This window comes from Cyclopterus lumpus, chromosome 4 (assembly GCF_009769545.1).
Source record: "Cyclopterus lumpus isolate fCycLum1 chromosome 4, fCycLum1.pri, whole genome shotgun sequence".
Classification (NCBI taxonomy): domain Eukaryota; kingdom Metazoa; phylum Chordata; class Actinopteri; order Perciformes; family Cyclopteridae; genus Cyclopterus; species Cyclopterus lumpus.
Window position 1 is genome coordinate 21,572,314 of NC_046969.1, and position 19,437 is coordinate 21,591,750.

Here is a 19,437-nt window from a genome sequence, read left to right on the forward strand (position 1 = left end):
ATTGGTAAAGATGTCATATTTGATATTCACATACAACATTAAGAACTATTTCTTATTATATTGTCAATTATCCATTAACTGTTAATGCAATAGATATTGATGCTTGTCCTGCTTTCTATTGCTCCTCTGTGAAAGGTAACAAGAAATTGACACAGGAATTTTGCCTCCTTAAGTTTTCTTAAGAAATAAAGCTGTTTCCTTTACCAGGACGGAGATGTTTGTTGACTATCAGATTGTTTGTGATGCTGATTTACAGGAACTTAAAACTGTTGGCTCCACCTCATAGCTCCATAAAATGTAGACAAGGATGTGTGTCTTTGCCTCCTTTTTTCTAAAAATCAACAATCAACAGGGTAATAGCTGAATGATCTGCCTGAAAACAGAGCAAAATCAAGCCACTGATGTGCACCAGATGTGGCTGAAAGCTCCGGAAAGTGTCCAATGAGGACCTTGTCAGAATACTTTTTTTTAACTAATTAAGTTAAACTAGTTAATTACCTGTATACCATGTGTGGACTTAAATACCTTGGCCATATGAATGTGCTACATCATGAATTTGGCCAATACCAGTGGTGGAGGAAATATTCAGATCATTTTGTGATCAATTAAAGTAAAAATACTAACTTACTTCACATACTACATATAACACGACTACAGTACAGTTCGGAGTGTACTTAAAAGGTCATAAAAGGCTAAAAGTACTCATTATGCAGAATGCAGAAAAGGATCATTACTATTGATGCATTAACATGGAACCACTACTTGAGTCTTTAAGTTGGTTGAGCTTGAGCTCATTTTAACTGCTTTATGAATATGAATATGATAGATATACTTAAGTGCTTAAAAGTTGTACTTAGGTACAGCCCTTTAATTTAGGCCTACTTAGTTTCTACTATACTTGCCAGAAGACATATTCATCCATCCAAATATACAATCTCTGAATGTACAACGTTATGAATGAGTCAGACAATATAAATTCAGAGAATATCTTGAGAAACACGTCAGCAAGGCCAAGTCCAAACTTCAGCTGAGTGAGTGCAGGGATAAAAACATAAAACCTGAAATAAACTGGGTTCGGCAATTGTGTATTCATTCCGATTATTTGGCATTTATTTTATGATTTGATTGCCACCAAATTGTGACAGCTGCGGACTAGGACGTCCGTGCTTGCGATTCAATTGGTTCAAAGTTGACAAGAGCTCCGCCTTTCTGCCCGTTACGTTACTGCGTGCGGCGGCTCAGCCCGAGAGAAAGGGGGCCTTGTTGTGGGCTGGTCGGGTTCATTGACTCACATTATACTGCAGGTCACGACAGGACAGAGGAGCAGCAGGCTGCCAGTGAGGTCAGTGGCTAATTTGACACCTTTGTTTTGTCTTTAAATTCAACTTCTCGAAGACGTGTTGTTAAGCTAACTTAGTTAGCTAACGTTAGCTAACTTAGTTAACTGAGTTAGCTAGTTAACATGGGGGCTGAAACCACTACTAAATACTTACTTTGCTCGTTAACGTCGAGGAGAAGTGTTATCTGCCCAGAAGTCATGATAAATAAAGGAGCAACAGATGCAGAGAAGGTTTGTTGTTTGCTGAAGTTTACAACAATACAATAGTTTCTCATTTGGGTTAAAGTTCATCAAACACTAACAAATGCGCGAGCGCGCCCTGTGGAGATGACACGGTGTTGTGTTCAAAAGCAGCTAAAAAGGGTTGGAAATAATCATTCTCAGCCGAATTGTGTACAGTGCTGCGGTTCAATCGTTTTTTTTTTTTCTTCTCCACAATGGTATGACTCTTCAGACACTCGATATTATACCAATTCATGCCAAGAAAGAGCATTTTGTTGACTGCTTTATATATAATATTGTGTTAGCTGAGCTGTGAGCACATTCTTTATTATTTTTCTTCTCAAGTTGTTTAATTTCAGGTATTTTTAGAAGCCTGAAGAAATAAATCTCAATATTTCACAAGAATATTGTGCAATGGATTCTTTTTATCTTTTTTTTTTATTTTTGCTTCTCATCTCTGTAATCATTGTATTGCCCCTTGAAGGATCTTGAGACCTGAGCTCCAGATTCAGCTCTCACTAAATGATTTTCAGCCAATGCAAATTAAAGTCACTGATCTGGGTCGACACTATTTCAGATAACGTTTAAATTTATAATCCACCTTTTTGACGTTCCTAGCTCTTCCTGTTTTTTTGTCCACATTAAAATGACTTTCTTTCTAAATGTTCAATCTGTCAGATCGGGGACAGCGATAGTGTCTCGGCTCAAGAGCAAATGTAGACCTCTGCCCCCACAGACCAGAAGTGCGCTTTCTTTTTTGTCAGCTGTAACACTGTTGTCTGTGCCAAAGGTCTCAATATTTTCCTTGTCTATTAATATCAAAGGTCACATAATGTTTCGGCTCTAAAGGGAGTGTGGCAGTTTTCTTTTATCTGAAAAGAGGATGACGTGTCTCAACATTGTGAGGATGTGACAAACATCTTATAACGCAATGAGTGCTTTTCTGGAGTCACTTGTCAGTGGGATGATTATTTCCGAAAGTCTAAAACGGCTTAGTTTGTGTTGCAACAGCCTTCCTCGTATGAACAGTGTCGCTGAGAATTCTCGGGTTCATCTCTGACTTGATATCAGGGAGAATAGTGGCAGTAATTTGTCAATGAGGATGACATCAACTGCCTCTTAGAAAAATATGTTGCTCAACCAAGCTGTTGCAACAAAATGCAATTTGCAATCACAGTCTGGAACACCACAGGTCATGTAAATATAAAAAAATATTTGCTTCACCCTGACATCTAAAATAATCTGTGAAATGATGAGACGGCGGTTCTGTAAAAAGGTCATCCATTGTTGGACATGCTTGTCTTCAATAATAATAATAATGCATTCTATTTGTAAGGCACTCTTCATTCAAGAATATCAGAGTGCCACAGAGCTAGTACATAGTTAAAATCAACTATAATAAAAAAGGAATATGAGGCTCGTCTCTCCGTCAACACTTCCTTCTTTTCAGGTGGGTGTGGAGCCTAATCTAGCTCAGCGTTTACTGCATGTTAGCAACGCGTAACATCTGTGCGGCTGCACTCCACGTGCTACTGCTTCATGGCGCCCAGCAATATGATCACATAGGCCATGTCTTTCTTTGATTTGTGTGCCCCTAAACATCAGGTCAACGATGGTTAACAGCCTGTGTTTCAGTGAATACAGATGGAGTCGCCTAACGTCTCCCTGTGGCATCTGGTAGCACACAAACAGATGCCGTCCACATGTTGGGAGCAACACCTATCATGTTTTCCGTTGGATGACAAATGGCATGTCAGAAAATAATGAAAAGCCACAATTTACTTTTTCATATTTTTTTTCCTCAGAACCCAAGGCGATGTCTTGAAGTTGCTTGTTTTTTTGTTGTTTTCTGCCAACAATCTGAAACTCAAAGATATTCAGTTTTCTATCACACAAGGCAAAGAAAAGCAGAAAATCCTCAAGATTTGAGAAGCAGAGAATGATTGGTATTTTTTCTTGGAAATTACATTAACAATAAACTGATTATCAAACTAATTGCAGAAGAGGAAAAAAAAAGTCTATTAAATCGACCTACAGATTTAATTGTTTCCGCTCTACTTGAGATGTGTAAACAATTAGAGTTCCCTTGGCCTCTGGGAAACTGTGACTTTTATTTAATTAATGAATCCAGAAAATAATCTACAAAATAATCGTTAACATTCTTAGTTGCAGTCTTAGATTACATACAGTATACCATGACAGAGGCTTTTATCCATATCACCCACTTCTACAAGAGACCTTCACTCATGTCACCCATTTTGTGTGAAGTTCCATTATTTTACCTTTTTTCTGACCCAATTTAGTGTTGGGTTTAGTTTCTATTTAGGGCAATAACTCAATAACTTGGTATTAATGGAATAGGGTAGCAATATTTCACTTGAGTAATTCGTTTGGCCTAGATTTCATTTGAAAGCAATATTTTACAATAGTAGACTTGCAGTATTGCTCAATATTTCACTTAAGATTTTTCACTTGATGTAAATGACATGCAGGTCAATTTTTCCCGCACGCCCTAATGTGAGCAATTAATCTCCAGCGTCAGTGGCCTGCTGTTTCACAGTTGGCCATTATTCATGGTCTTCTCTTGACTCTAGTCCATAGTTTTAAATCAGACTAACTTCTGGAGCCCCAGAATTAGTTTACGTCGTCACAATCGTCACCTTTGGAAACCAGTGTGGTTTCTGGATACACGTATAAGAGGTTGAATATTAAGTTAAATCCAAGGGACAATATGTCTTGTGACTGTGATGTTGCCATCGAGACGTCCATGAGTTTGAGGTTTTCCTTGTCGCACAGATGATCAGGGACTTTAATATAATTTAAGATGCTAATCGCCGTGGGAAGAAAACAAGAACAAACTTGACTCTAAAATATATCATCATCCATGTTGTTACTTTCAACTTTGACAAGCTGCTGACTTGAAGTGTCTGCGTTGCTGCACCATTTCTATTTTGCAAGTGCAGTTTCATCCTCGTTGCATCATAGCGTTGACAAATGAATTTAACATGGTTGAGTTGCCTTTCTACCCACATTCTTCAACCCTCTTGACAGACCAGCGATTTGATTTTCAAATTGATAAGACATTACTTCTCTCAAAGATGGCCACTTAAACAAAGAATATCAGGGATGTATTTCATCATGCATACCAAGCAATCTCTGTTTTTTGACACTCTATATTCCATGTCAGAGATTGAATCCAGCAGTCATAATGGCAGACAGCGGCAAGACTAATGAGACCGGAGCTGCAGCAGCAGAACCTGCTAATGGAGACCAGCAGGTGAGGAGCACCTTGACCCAGAATGACATGTATTACAAAACCAAGGCATATTATGAACTCATTTGATGCTCGATAAGCCGCTATAGGGAATCAATCATTATCCTGACCAGAAAATGTAAACTCTGTACAGAAAAGGGCTCTCATTGCACTGAATTTCACTTCTTTATTTATTTAGTGTCTTTTCAATAACAGTAATGGTTGTTGTTTTTTTCGTCCTAGAATGTTGTTTCCCGAGTGAGCCATTTGCCTCTGGTCAGTTCAGCGTGCGAGGTGGTTTCCAGCGCCTACAGTAGCACCAAAGACTGCATGCCCTTGCTGAAGGGAGTGATGGATGTAGCGGAGAGTGGGGTCCGAACCCTGGGAGCAGCCGCGACCACGGGGTCAAAGCCGCTTTTGGGCATTATAGAACCACAGCGTGAGTTCTCCTCTTTGTGCAAAATATGATGTAATGTATTTGCAATTAAGGCATACCATTTTAAAGGAATATTGCGAGTTTTTTTCACATTAAAGATGTGAAACTGTCAGATCCACTTACAACAGGATTAAAATAGGGTTCTTCTTCTTGGAACAGAATTGTCATTTTCCTCTTTAAAATGCCTTTCAATTCTTACTCTACTGTAACTAGGAAACAATTACTGCTTGTGGTACTTAGGCATTACCTCCTACCGATCAAGGTAGCAGGAGTTTCTTTTGAGTTTGAAAACATTTAAAATAATTAGTGAATTTCTGTTTCATACTTGTTTCAGTTGCTACAGTGAATGAGTACGCCTTGAAAGGACTGGATAAGATGGAAGCAACGCTGCCTATTCTTCACCAACCAGCAGACAAGGTTTGAAAGCTATTTAACATACTATTTACCCAAACTGACGGTTTATTTGTCTGGCGTTCAGTGTCATAGGGACACGTTCATAAATTCACTCCGATGGTGTCAGTGGCACATAAGTGCTCTATTGTCTTTTAGAAATGAAGAAACCCACACTGTCTCCCAGCGTGGCACGATGCGACAGTTGGGTTATTTGTCAAAAATTGTTACATTACTTATCATAACATTGGTAATTGACTTAATCACTGAATAATATATGTGTATTTTGAGTTGTTCTTTGACATGTTATTATTTCTATGATTAATTAATCGAAACAGATGCGTTAATTTGTCAGTCCTAACTGCTACCCTTAATCACAGGAGGTCGTTTTACAGAGTGAGAGCCCGACTTACACATCCGTGTAGACGCTTCTAACGTTGCTGCAGTCATTATCTAGTCGTATTACAAGTTGGATGAGGGCGCGGTCACACAAGCGCACAATTAACATTCACTTCCAGTGGCGAAGTCGCATCTTCACATTCGCGTTGAACTTTCACCTCCAAATAGGCGAGTGCCTGCATTTGTGCCTTTACACTCCAGGTAACCATAGCAACATAATTATTACACTATCCGTTTGTGACCAGTAACTGTTACCTGTTAAGGTATAGGTGGGATAAAATACTCAGGGGTGTCCTCATCTTACCCTGTTGTCAATTGTCATCAATAAGAGCCATGTAGAAAATGCATAAATCACTCTCCGAGCACGATTCATAATCGCCTCTCTCTTCCTCAGGTGGTGTCGGACACAGTAGGTATGATGTACCAGTCGGTGGCGGGGGCCAAAGATGCTGTGATGGGGGCTGTGATGGGTGGTGTGGAGCTGACCCGGGCAGCGGTCAGCGGAGGTATCCTCACCGCCATGGGCACCAGGATGGGCCAGATGGTCAGCAGTGGGATGGGCCTGGCCCTGAGCCGATCCGAGGACTGGGTGGACCAGAACCTGCCACTCACTGAGAAGGAACTGGGTCAGTAGCTATATGAGATGTGGAAAGCATAATTGGGCCACTAAAAAAAAAAACAACAACAACAACAACAACATGGGAGGTGATGAACCCAACACTGAAGTACAGACGGTGTGTTTTGACAGTTGGCTCAAATAAAGCAGAAACAAGGCTGCAGCTGGAATTAGTTAATTATGGGACAACAAGCGGAACATTTTTATTTTTTTTATCTCGAATGATTGTAAATATAAACAAACAAATGTCAGTACGATAAGTGCTTTATAAATTATGCTAATGTCTCAAAACTTTAATGGTAACAAAGCACTTTTAAATTTGGTTTTGTGGCCTGTCACTCAGTGGGAATGATTCCAACCCTACATTTAGAATGTCGGTGATGGGGCCTTCTTTTACATTTGGGTCACAGAATGTGTCTTTTAATATATTTCATTAAAAAACAAAAGCGATTACTTTCTCTTCACTCCTTAAATTGCCAGTCAAGATCTACTATCTGCCCTTTTTTTTAACATTTGCAGTTAAATAAAAGGATATATTTGATCAATTAGTTCCACATTGGCATATGAGAAAGTACATCTACTTTCAGTTGAGAATGAATAATGCTTCAGTTTTGCTTTAAAGTGGAACATTTTCAAGTGTAAGCTCAACGATTAGCCTTTCCATCCCTTACATGACTCAAAGTTTAATTTCATATATTGTAGCTGGCATTCACTGAAACTTAATTTATTCCAGAATTAATATGTGTGAATTATGGCATTTGCACTATTTTCCATTTACTATGAGTCCGTAGCCGACACTGTGTCACTGATCTATTGATCAAACGGCAAATTTGATGAGACTGTCCAAAACTATTAACATTATGAAGCCAAGACAAAGTGATGGGGGTGGTCGTGACAAAAGTGTTATATTCTCCCACTGTGACTGGATCTGACACACATGAGTGGTTGATGCTATTCATAGAGATGGAGGCGGGTCATTCCAGTGAACTTCCCCTCTGTTCGCTTGGCCCATAAAGCCCCTACAATTTCCAACACTCACAGCTTTGACACCTGCTACTGTGATGTCACGACAACCTGCCACACTCCAACGTAGTGGCAATACTCGAGAGGCAATTCCCTTCTCTGATTATGTATATGAGAATGATGCAAGTGCAACAGCTATGAGCGGCAGCAGAAAAGTACCTGTAATGGCAGTACTCTGGGGATTTTGGATTTGCTCAGTGGTTACTGTGGCTTTTAACAGAGGCACGGGGAGACCGAATCTTTCTGCATATCCCTTCGCTTCCACAGACGGATGCTTGGTTTTTTAGGTGGCTCTCAGTTCTTTTGGTCTCTCTTGAGCATCGAGAAGCGCTTTAACCCCCGTCAGTCACGTCGCCCGACTCTTAACAGATGCACCAGTTAGCACAGTGGGAGGGAGCCTCTATCCGTCACTCAAAACATGTCTGGCAGCTATATTGCTGTAATGTAGGCAAGGTGATGTTTTGCGGTTTTTCTAAATTTAATTTTAAGAAAACTCTCACAGTATAACAAACTCAACACCATATGCATAAAATCGGAGTAAAAGGAAAAATATATATATTTTCGGAAATCGTTTATAACAGTCCCTGTAACATCCAGCATCATAGCACCACTTTTTTTATTTATTTATTGTTGACATGAAGTGTTTTTAAGAATCGATATAGTGTCACAAAACCTGATATCGCATGATATTTTTCCTTTCTCCCTAAATTAAAATGCAGTATAATATGCAGTTCTATGATCGCACCCTTGTGCTCACACCTAAATATTGAATGTTATTTTACATTTCTATACATAAAACATCTCGTATGTATGTATGTATGTATGTATGTAAAAAAAAAAAAAAAAAAAACTATTCTCTCTCAGCTGCTGTGGCTGAACCTGCCAGCAGTGAGGTGGCTGCCCCATCGAGCCCCAGCTACTTTGTCCGCTTGGGGAAACTCTCCGCCAAAGTCCAGGAGCGAGCCCTGGAGCAGTCGCTGGTTCGTGCTGGCAATGCCAGAGATGCCACCTACACGACAGTGGCTCAGATTACCAGTACTCTGGACCTGCTGGAAAGGGCCCGTACCGGCCTTGGTACTGCCGGTAACCAGATCGGAGGCGCCTCGGAGCAGCTTCTGCAGCGCTGGACGGAGTGGAAGCAGAAGCAGGCTGGAGCCGGACACACTCAGACTCAGTCAGAGCCGGATGGGACTAAAGATGAGGCTGAGGTCAGGGCTGAAGCATTTGGAGAGTTGATGGTTTCTAACCATATTATATTTGACAGCATTTAGAGTGTATACTTCACTGTACATCGGCAGCATGTATACCCCCACAGTCTCTTGGAATACCACAGAATACAAATGAAAGAAATCTAAGAGCATGACAGTGATGAGAACAAATCAATAAAGTCATCAATAAATGAGACTATTTAAGTGGCTGACAATGTGTTGTAATGCCTCCACAGATTTATGTGAAATAGGAGTGATGGTACATTGTGTCATCAGCAGGATTGGGGATGGGATTACCTTGGCCTAAAGAATGGAAGGGAATTGGTCAGAATTGATACGTTACAGCTTTATTAATTAATATGCAAATAAAGTATCTCCGTTTTTATTTCCACTCCTGTTCACAGCAGCTGGAATGGCGTGTCCTCTCCATGGTGCACGGTCTGAGTGACCAGCTGAGATCCGCGTGCTCCAATGTGGTGTCAAGTGCTCAGGGTCTGCCAGGTGCAGTCCAGGACCAGCTTACCAGCGCAAGGCGATCAGCTGAAGAATTGCACTCCTCTCTGGGGACCACCAGCACCATCACACCCCTCCTTCTGGAGCAGAGCCGCCGCCACCTGACCCAAGTAATAATTGCATCACATTGCCTTTACTGCAGTGTTTTTGTTTTGCTGCATCAGCATAGCTAAAGATAGTGTAGTGCGTGAAGTTTCTTTTTTTTTCTCTTGTTTTTCAGTGCAATCACTTCACAGTTAGTCCTTCCCATTACCTTTTTTATAATGCTGCTTGAATAATTAACTCAGAGACTTATTGAACAGGAAACCCCTGCATACTTCACAAAAACAAACAGGGGTGTCTGCTCATTCATATGCATTTATGAAACTAGGACAGTCAAGCTTATGTACACCTATAACCTTGGTATTTCCTACCCACAATAAGCTGAGCATATTTATAGGGTAACGTTGTTTTGATTAAGGTTAGGTAATGTTGTGATACTGGTATGTGCTTGTTCCCAGGTTCGACTTTCTCTGGATGGTGTCATGGAGTATCTCCTGAACAACACACCACTCAACTGGCTGGTGGGACCTTTTGCCCCTCAGATCACTGAGAAGGGCGGAGGGGCGATGGAGCAGAGCGGACCACACAACTAGACTTGCAATTCTTTGTTGTGTTTTTTTCCATGTGGGTGGCAGAAGACTGGTGTGTACTGTAGATGGGCCGTTAAAAAAACAAAACATATCTGCTTGTTTTAATGAAAGTGGCCGCAACTTTTTTTTCTCCATAAGTTAATGACACTATATTTGTGATTGTAGATGTTTATTTAACTGAAAGCTCCGAGGGAGGTGGCCATAGAACATTTGCACATCTGTTCACTTTATTATACATCCTAAAAGACTAAAGTATTGTTTACATCTTTTGAAACTCAATCTATGCATGTGCCAAAGTCTTTTATCGGTGCCTAAAAAGAAGTCCAATCCTTCCTAGAACAAACCCAATGCTCAATATTTCCTTTTGAGTGGATAAAACCGCTAGACGCATTAAACGTAATCTCAGATGTAGAGGGAACGGTGTATTCGTCTGTTTTTAGATATGCAGTTTTAATTTCAGTATTTTGTGCCTTCACCTTGACCGGTTTCTGGAAGCAGCTGATAAACTCAATGAGCTATGACATGTCAATAAAATGTCGCCCCAGCACAGTATTGATGTATTGGTATTGAATGCATTTATTAAAAGTGTTATTCCTGAGTGCTTTTGTTGTTGTGTATTATTTTTTGGGGGGGTGGGCTAGTGGACTTTGCCATGTTGTCCCAGCCAAACGAAGGCTGAATCGATGCTGAGGATGACGTCATGGTCGTTGTTTCGAATGTCGGGAGCTAGCGCTGGGTAAGAGGCCGCGCGCTCTGCTGGGGACACAACTTGTACAAATCTGACGCCCAAGGTCGTCGGCAGCCCCCGGTACCTCAAATATCAGGTACTGTCTTCCTCCCAGACCGCCACGGGAGACCCCCTGCTGTGACGAAACGGACTTTAAACCAGCTCGGACGCTGTCGGGAGGGGGGGTGGAGCGCACTGCTTTTAGGGGGGCTGGTTTATGCTAGCGCTTCGGCTAACGCTAGCCGGCTAACGCGAGCGTTTATTCGATTTAAAAACACCCGATTTGTTGACAGTCCGTCGCCAAGGGCGCTGCACTTCTTTTCATCGTCTCGCTCGTCATCGCGACCGGAGGCTACCGAGCGAGTTTCGCCCTTCTCGCTCTCTCCGCGGCGGTATCCAGTCAAGACGAGACCAAACCCGTCCGGCGAGGCTGTTTGCTAACGTTTCAGTGTTTTGCTTCGAGCACAGGACGCCGATTGTTTTCTGCTGCGGACAAAACTCAGACTTAGGGAGAGGGGAGAGGGAGAGGGGGGGGGGCAGTCGGCTGGAAGTAGTTTCGGCTTCACCGGGAGCTTCGTTTGCCAGGTCATCGCTTACTGGTGAAGGGGTTCGTTCAAGACATGTCTATTTATTTAGCTTGAGCTTCTTCTTCTTCTTCTTCTTCTTTTGTGTTAACTTTGTCCCGATCAAAAACATCTCTCCGTGCGGCGGAAGGGGAGCGTAAACTCGCTGAGCTTGCTCGTGTTCTCGCAGACCCATAACTTGCCCCTTGCACTGAAACTCAGCACGTCTCTTTGTGCCGTTTGTTTTCATTCATGTGCTCGGCTCTCCAGCTAGTTTGTGGGACAATTCCATAGTGTGTCACTTTTTCAACAAAAAAACTCCTGCTTGTGTCGCCCTGCTGTTTGCTGGAGCAGCTCCACGTTAACCGTTAGGTGTGTAGTGTGTGTATTTCCCTCCCCATCATGTATGCGATTGATTTGGTCTTTAATTTAGACACATACTTTATACTAAATTCTCAGTTAAGTGTGACAAAGTCCTGAACTGGAGTTGGACCTCATTTTGGTTGATTTCAGGTATGAACCTGTTTCATTCCAGCCACTATTAGTAGGTCATCACCCCTGAGCCCACTAAGTAACTCATTGTATCCAACTCCACTCTCATGCTCCAATGCCAGTCTCCACACTCTTTTAGCTCATCAATACTAATCGGAATAACCATGTAAGAAAATAGATAAATGATGATAAATAAAAATCTAATCATTTTGACTAACTTCTGCAACCCCATTTTCAGGAATATCCTCTCCCCATTCCCCTTACCCCCACCTCTGTCAGAGCATGGCTCAGGAGACCAATCAGACGCAGGTGCCAATGCTTTGCGCTATGGGATGCGGTTTCTATGGTAACCCCCGCACCAACGGCATGTGCTCGGTCTGCTACAAGGAACACCTGCAAAGACAACAGGGAGGGGGGCGATCCAGCCCCCCGGGAGAAAAAGGTATGGCGATGGGAGAGCCATAGAACCAGTTTGGTGCAAGATATCGTTAGGTGGGAAAGAGAGGAACTTGGAATGGGGGGCACTCCAAAAACATACATTCATTTGGGGGGGGGGGGCACATGAAAGGGGTTTGAGAACAGAGGTAGCAGAAGCTGCCTACACTATGGCATCAGAAAGCATGAACTCATAACACATCTGATCGTAGCGGGCGATGACTCGCATATATATATATATATATGTATATGTTAGGATACTTAGAAACAAATAGAAAGTCATTCATGTCCCAGAGCTAAAACAACAGGTTTTGGGTGCTTGGTGCTATCAGACTGTTCTGTCCCCACACAGCTGCTACATCCCCAGCAGGTTCACCAGGGTCGGCTGGTGTGACTGTGGAGAGTACGACCTCGGAGCCCAGTACAGAGGTGGCAGGAACCCCACCTGAGGAGCAAACGGCCAGGTATGTCGACGGGCGGATGAGAAGGAGCCCTCAAACAATGAATCAATGGGAATTAGTGTTCATCTTTCATCTCGATGACCAATTCAATTTATCAACACAACATACTGTGGTCACTGTGAAGTGTTTTTAAGAAGCAGATTGGACAAATTGAGTAATTGTATGAAAATAATTGGGAAACGTTGTTCTCTGAACTTTTAGATTATATTGTTAAAATGACTGTTTTTAATTTACAAAATGACAAAGTAGATCAGTTCATCACTAGCTCCAGCACATTGTATTCTAATGTGTTGTCATTAGTCACTTCAATTAGTGCAAGCGCAACAGTTTGCCTCTGCAGAAATCAGAGATGGTAAGCTATATTTATATTCACATCTTACTGTTAAAGATACAAACATTTTTATCTTCGCCTGATGACTTTTGATAACTCTTTGCTAGTTAACACCACCATTTCAGCCACTTTTAAGAGGTAATACACAACATTGTGCTCCAAATCTGACATATTGGTGCTCTCAGCCTAATGCCAGGTCAGAACTGACTGGTACTGTTTATTTTATGTTTGGGATACATTTAACATTTTAATTAAGTGCTTTGTCTCTCAGTGGCTTCTCTGGACTTATTTTGTCTTTATTTCTTGGTGACTGAGTATCTCTGCTTTGCATTGTTGTTCAGTCTCCACACAGTAAACCATAGCAATTATGTGAGGTGTATGTGTGTGTATATATATATATATATATATATATATATATATATATATATATATATATATAGTTGTTTTTTTAAACAAAACTACGAGTTCGTCAATAAGTAGGTTTTGCTACACCTTACCTGCGTAAAATGTTATTTATTTATGTATTTATATATAGTGGAGGGCTAGTCATTGGGTAGAACTGACCAGTACTTTCTTTGTGTTGTTTTTGCCATTTTCAAAAAATACATATTATGTGATGCGTGAGAGAAGTATTTGATGGTGATGATGATGATGTCATGGGAGTTATGTGAGGCTGTTTTAATAGTTAAAGATGTTTCTGTTGGATGTTGTGCTGGAAAGAAACCTTAAAAACAAGAACAATAGAGCAGGGTAGATCTTGGAGGAAGAGAATCAGATAGTTGGAATAGCAATATTGTTTCTGTGGTGGGAAATCCCTACTTAATTGTTTGGATTGTGTTCACTCCATTTTCACATAGATGGTTTGTAAGTCATTCACGATGGCAACAGGAGCATCACGGTTATCTGTGAAGTAAAGACGTTATCACTAACAAAATATACACCAATCTTTCAGCCGTACATTTGCTACAAAAATGAATTGGGCAATATTTCCTGTATGGCTCAAATGTATTTATTTGTGTGTTGCCGTGGTGACAGTCCCAGCTCTCCCAGCCCAGTAACTCAACAGATGACAGCTATGAGCATCTCGCAGGAGTCGGGCGCCGTAGACTCTGATCGAGCGGAGGCTGAGGATGGAGAGGAAGAGGGTACTTCCAACAGCTCAGGTAAACATCGGTGGTCCTTTTGCAAATCACCCCCTACCCGCTATTTGCATGAAGTGAGTCACACTCACAGCTGCGGAGGGCACACACTTATTAACGGTAGGATGCACTGGCTGCCCTCTACCATAAAGATCTCCAAAACAATAGAAACATACACTCTGAGGATGGTGTTTTTTAATTAAACTTTCCTCCATACTCTAATCTCACCTTGAAATAATAGTGTACAGAAAAAGTTTTTTTTTATTTTTTTTAAATCATAATATTATACTTTATGGTGAATGTAAGATGAAACTTCAAGGTATCTGATTTTTCTCAAATTTTTGCCTGTGGTAGTTTCTGGGATAATTGGGAGTTTTAAATTCGGCACCTGTGCAGAGGATGGAGGTTTTTATTGTCAAACCGAGTGGATTGGGATGGCCCTTAGTATCGCAAATCCATCCTCCAAATGTGTAAACGGGGAGCGAGTGATCGTGGCGATGGTTTGGTGGCTGTAATTGGCTCTGAAAGAGAAACAGAATAAATATAAAGATATTTTATGCCGTCTCAGTCATACTCGATTTCTAAAATGTGTTAGTTTTAGTAGTTTATTTAAACATGTAGGTATCCTTGCATGGAAGCTTGTATGTGAACATACAATGCATGGATTGTTTTGTCACCCATGTGTATTTTTGTTTTTTTGTCTGTGTGTGTTTTCTTTTCATCAGAACCCGTGGAGGAAGCAGCACAGGCTTTGTCTGATAATGACCAAACTCCAGATAAAAACAAGAAAAAGAACCGCTGCTTTTCTTGCCGGAAGAAAGTGGGCCTTACTGGTAAGGACGAGGTTTCGACTGAGTCTCATGTTACTTCTGGTGTTACGGCTTCCTGCCATTCAGAGTCTGACAATCGCAATAGATAACAGTTGGGGAGTTTTGGGAATATTTGCGGCGTCTTAGCTGAGCCTAAACCTATTATTTAGTCATATTTATTCTAGCTAAAATTGACTCTAAAAGCCTTAAGCTCCCTGACATCCAACTCCCAGTCCATGGTTTGTGTAATGTTATTTTTTTTCCACAACCAAAACACTGCACAGAGAGCAACATACTGCAGGTCAGTGGTGCATTTCACAGTGTACTGCTGGCCTCCACCTTTCTGTCGAACTGGATTACCTCAAAGGAGGCTCCAGTCCTATTTAATGTTGAATAGTAGAATTTGCATTTTTTTGCCTAATGCCTCACCCCAAAAAAAAAGTGGGCAAAATGCAACCTGATATTAGCATGAACTCTCATGGTCTGGTCGAATACGTATGGCCTTTAGTCATGTCCTGTTTTGATCTGCGTTGAAGAGGCTTCTTGTTATACAATATGTAAAAGACTGTGGTTCTGGGTGTTGAGCAACAGATCTGACAACCTTTCAACCCGTAGAGGTCAATGCAGCAATACCCGTCCTGTATGCGAGCGTCGGTGTGCATGTTAACTTCCTTCAATGTGTAATGATGTCTATATGTATTGTACTGACCGTGTTCTTTTCTCTCTACCGGAGGTTTTGACTGTCGCTGCGGGAACCTGTTCTGTGCCATTCACCGTTACTCTGACAAACACGACTGTCCCTACGACTACCGGAGTGCAGCCGCTGCCCGCATACGCAAGGAGAACCCCATCGTGGTGGCGGAGAAAATTCAGAAGTTATGAGGACTGAGTGCAAACACACAAAAAAAAAAGTCTCTGACTTTTTGAAATTGAACAATGTTTGATCTTGGATGAAAACACCTGATATCGTGGCTTGATTTGTTCATGGTAGACTAAGCCGGGCGGGGCGGGGTGGGGTGGCAGCCACTGTCCAGACGCTTCCCTTACTAGCATCTCCCTCTCTCTCCAATATTAACTGCGGGTGAACATGAGCGTTTGTGTGTGTGTGTGTGTGTGTGTGTGTGTGTGTGTCTGTGTGTGCGTGTGTTTGTACGAAAGTCAGTGTGTGCACATTTACTTGAGAGTCAGGGAGAGCGCCGGAGGGGCCTGGTGGACATTAGTGTTGCTGTGGGGAGGGGAGGCATTTGATTTTTTTTGTTTCTCAACTCGGGGGATCGTGTGGTTTTATTTTTATACAATCCCTGTGAGGCAGTTGTAGTGAGACAGAGGTAAGCTGAGGAATGTGTCACAGCCTGACTAATGACACCGAGGTCAATTAAGAAGGTCAAACAAGTAAAAAAACCTACCTGGGAGATTTCATCTATCAGCAAGACCTTTTAAGGGCTTTGGAATATATATATGTGTGTGTGTTTGTGTGTGTATATATATATATATATATATATATATATATACATATACACGCACATATATATTCACATATATTTAATTACCCCCCCCCCCGTCCCCAGACTAAAAATGATGTCAGCTATTGTCAAATCGGCATACTTTCTTCCCCTTCCATATCCTCTTACGTTTTCTCTATGGGTCACCATATTTTGAACTCCCACGTCTTAGCATTTTCCAGAACCGTTTCTCTTTGATATATTTACTTATCATACTGATATTGGGTGCATGAACAGTTGTTGGAGGGGGGAGGGCAAGGATAGGGGAAACTTGAGAACCTTGACTTAAGTGAGTGATTGAATTCTGTTTCTTTTCCTTTTTTCTTTTCTTTTTTCCTGTTTTAATGAGCGTATGACATCAGAAGATCTATATTAATATATTGTAGTTAGCTTGAATTGTGTGATTGCATTCTATTTATTTTTTATCGTTTGGTTGGTCTGTGCTGGAGGATTGGCAGCATGTGTCAGCAAATCATTTAGATTTGCACTTAACCTTTTCATTTATATTTAAGTAATTCCATCTTGATTATATAACCATTGAATAAATAAAAAAAATTCACACGCTTTGACATGATGGAGTAGAGTCCAGTTAAGCCGTTAACGGTCACAATTGTGCAGTAAAATGTCCGGCGTTTTGGATTTGGAAACCAAGCACAGCGCATTGTGTCAACTGCAGAGCACAAAACGACGTGGCACGCCGGCTCAGTTTTGTTCAGCGTCCGGGTCATTTGGCGTTCACGTTGGATCCGCGCAGAAGAACCTGATCGACTGGGACGTTCCGTTTATCGCGTGTTCTCTGTGAATGCCCCCTTTTCGGTTCCACGAGCGACGCTCCTTGTTTCTCTGACCACCAGCAGACTACTGACACGTGCTGAATGAAAACTGACCGGGGTCTCGGTGACTCTTCACACTGAAATGAAGCTGGAATATATTAAAAATATATATTTTTTTTTAAAAAAGCCACACAGCAGTAGCACAATGCATGGCTGGAACCGTGAGGTTAAGTTAACAGGGCTCTACCGTTTTTAGTTTTTCTCCAAATGTAAATACCGTATGGCTCCTATTCATATAGTATAATCTTAATGTAGATTTTTGGCAGGTAATAAAGGTGGGTGACTAAGGTGGAGAATAGTACTGTGTATAAAAGTGCTTTTCATAACCCCACCCCAAAAAAAGAATTCGCTACAAATGGCACTGATCTTTTTTTTCCCCCGTTTTCATCTTGTCCCCCATTTTATTTCCACGTTATTAATCACATCATCTGCCCATGTAATGTCCGAAGTATATTCAGTATCTGGCTCTTCCATGAGTACCTCCTACGGGGGGGCATGTGGCTTCTTTTCTGCAATAACTGCCCCGTAAGCTTTATTAACCTCGGCACATGCTTTTAACCCGTTTACTGAAGTCTATTCATGGCGCAGCGATAATAAGTTAAAAAGGCCCCCGTGTGAGATGCGTTTCATCTTTTCATTATCAAAAGCTTTCTCTGTAAACGATGCGAGCTCTTCATCATTAAGTATTTATGAAAGAGCTGTAGAAAAGTTTCAAGGAATTCGCAGAGTGTATATTTAAAAAAAAAGAAAACGCCAGTGCAGAATGTATTGGACTTGAATGACTCTTCTCCTTGTATGCACAGAATATCATGTTGGACCTGGTTGGGTTTAGTTCTGGCTCCTTTTTATTGGGTCATAATTCCTGTTTAAGTCCTAGTGTGGGTGATGGACGTATAAATGGCTTTGTGACTTGGCGTGCCAACACCGAGACTGTTTACCCAGGATAAGTTGTTCTTCTAAAGCCCTCGACTCATTTAATTACCACTGGTGGAAACATTAAATTCAGAAGGAGTTTAAATATTGTCATAGTCGGGGGGGTGGTTGAAACTCTGTAGTTTGATATTCCCTGAGGTGCATCTATATATATATATATATATATATATATATATATATATATATATATATATATATATATTCTGAATATTAAAGCTTGCTGGCGGGGTGGACGACCATTGCGAAATATTGTCACCTACAAAATGCTCAGTTTTACTGATTGAAAGTCTTTTCAGAGTAAAAAAAGCTTGGGATGATTGTTCAGCTGTGGAAATTGTGAGGATTTCACGGTTTACACTTGTTTTTCTATTGACTGCTCATATCGAACCTCCACCCCTTTATTTTCTTAATAAACGTGGGCAGTTTGAATGTAAACCACCATAATTCACATAATCAGCTTTAATGTCATTTATCAAACTACTTGGCCCTGATATTGTCTATGTTTTTTGGGTGTTGGCCCAATTTTCTTATACGTGACTTCAGACGGTTGGATCACTGACTCTTTGTGATGACGACTTGGCACCAGCAATCAGGGCAACCATACCTAAATAACCGAGATATCATCAGGACATGCATACATTGCCCTTCCCTCTGTTCTGTTGCTTCGATAGAGTTTTGATGTCTTCAATCCCGTCTTTAGCACAACCTTTCATAATCCATGCCTTCATCGTGCGAGGGTTTTGATTGATAATAATGATAAACCTGTCAGTCGTGACGAGTTGAAATCCAGTTTCACTGCGGAAGAAACGACAAATCATGGCGACTTGATTCAATCTGTCTTTTCGAGATGAGCTTGGCACTCCAGTCCCCCAGAAACACCACCAGATATCTTTTTATTTTGTTTTCTTTGAAGATTTAGGATTGTATGATGTGTAAGAGTAAGTACAAAACAATAAATTCACAAAGTTTATTTTAAATTACACTTGTCTTTTGTATTTATTTATTTTAATGTTCAAGTTTTCTTGAAAATAAACACGTATCCCTAAAAGTTCTATAAATACAATGTATACATCTAGTGGTATGAAGTTAAAAGCATTCATGACTTCTTTGCTGCTCCAGTACGTGCACATGCTGTGGCCCCAAATGCATTGTACTTGTATATTGTTTTCAAATACAAAGCA

The 19,437-nt window shown here is 41.1% G+C and overlaps 2 protein-coding genes across 5 annotated transcripts; both read left to right on the forward strand.

Moving 5' to 3' along the window:
- Positions 1-1,213: 1,213 nt before the first annotated feature.
- On the forward strand, positions 1,214-10,629 carry plin3 (perilipin 3). Of its 2 annotated transcripts, none has more exons than XM_034530252.1 (8): positions 1,214-1,342; positions 4,749-4,838; positions 5,058-5,253; positions 5,585-5,667; positions 6,434-6,665; positions 8,543-8,886; positions 9,294-9,509; positions 9,900-10,629. In XM_034530252.1, exons 2-8 carry the CDS (start codon positions 4,770-4,772, stop codon positions 10,032-10,034), a joined length of 1,275 nt encoding a protein of 424 aa, XP_034386143.1. In that variant the 5' UTR covers positions 1,214-1,342; positions 4,749-4,769; the 3' UTR covers positions 10,035-10,629. The 2 variants fall into 2 exon arrangements, with proteins under 2 accessions (XP_034386143.1, XP_034386142.1); XM_034530251.1 differs by having other exon boundaries at positions 1,230-1,342; positions 9,291-9,509.
- Positions 10,630-10,713: 84 nt separating this feature from the next.
- Positions 10,714-17,059, forward strand: zgc:77486 (uncharacterized protein LOC405808 homolog). 3 transcript variants are annotated; one of them, XM_034530916.1, is made up of 6 exons: positions 10,714-10,855; positions 12,052-12,255; positions 12,616-12,712; positions 14,076-14,203; positions 14,905-15,012; positions 15,722-15,941. In XM_034530916.1, the coding sequence occupies exons 2-6, from the start codon at positions 12,096-12,098 to the stop codon at positions 15,868-15,870; spliced, it is 642 nt and encodes a 213-aa protein (XP_034386807.1). In that variant the 5' UTR covers positions 10,714-10,855; positions 12,052-12,095; the 3' UTR covers positions 15,871-15,941. The 3 variants fall into 3 exon arrangements, with proteins under 3 accessions (XP_034386807.1, XP_034386805.1, XP_034386806.1); XM_034530914.1 differs by having other exon boundaries at positions 10,728-10,855; positions 12,601-12,712; positions 15,722-17,059; XM_034530915.1 differs by lacking the exon at positions 10,714-10,855 and adding an exon at positions 10,949-11,365 and having other exon boundaries at positions 12,601-12,712; positions 15,722-15,951.
- Positions 17,060-19,437: the final 2,378 nt, after the last annotated feature.

Excerpts from the sequence above, each read along its gene's own strand:
- zgc:77486 (XM_034530914.1), top strand. The coding sequence starts at position 12,096 with ATGGCTCAGGAGACCAATCAGACGCAGGTGCCAATGCTTTGCGCTATG. Across the intron at positions 12,256-12,600 it reads CAGCCCCCCGGGAGAAAAAG|CTGCTACATCCCCAGCAGGT; the intron begins GTATGGCGATGG and ends GTCCCCACACAG. Across the intron at positions 12,713-14,075 it reads CCTGAGGAGCAAACGGCCAG|TCCCAGCTCTCCCAGCCCAG; the intron begins GTATGTCGACGG and ends CCGTGGTGACAG.
- plin3 (XM_034530251.1), top strand. The coding sequence starts at position 4,770 with ATGGCAGACAGCGGCAAGACTAATGAGACCGGAGCTGCAGCAGCAGAA. Across the intron at positions 5,254-5,584 it reads GGGCATTATAGAACCACAGC|TTGCTACAGTGAATGAGTAC; the intron begins GTGAGTTCTCCT and ends TACTTGTTTCAG. Across the intron at positions 8,887-9,290 it reads GGACTAAAGATGAGGCTGAG|CAGCTGGAATGGCGTGTCCT; the intron begins GTCAGGGCTGAA and ends TCCTGTTCACAG.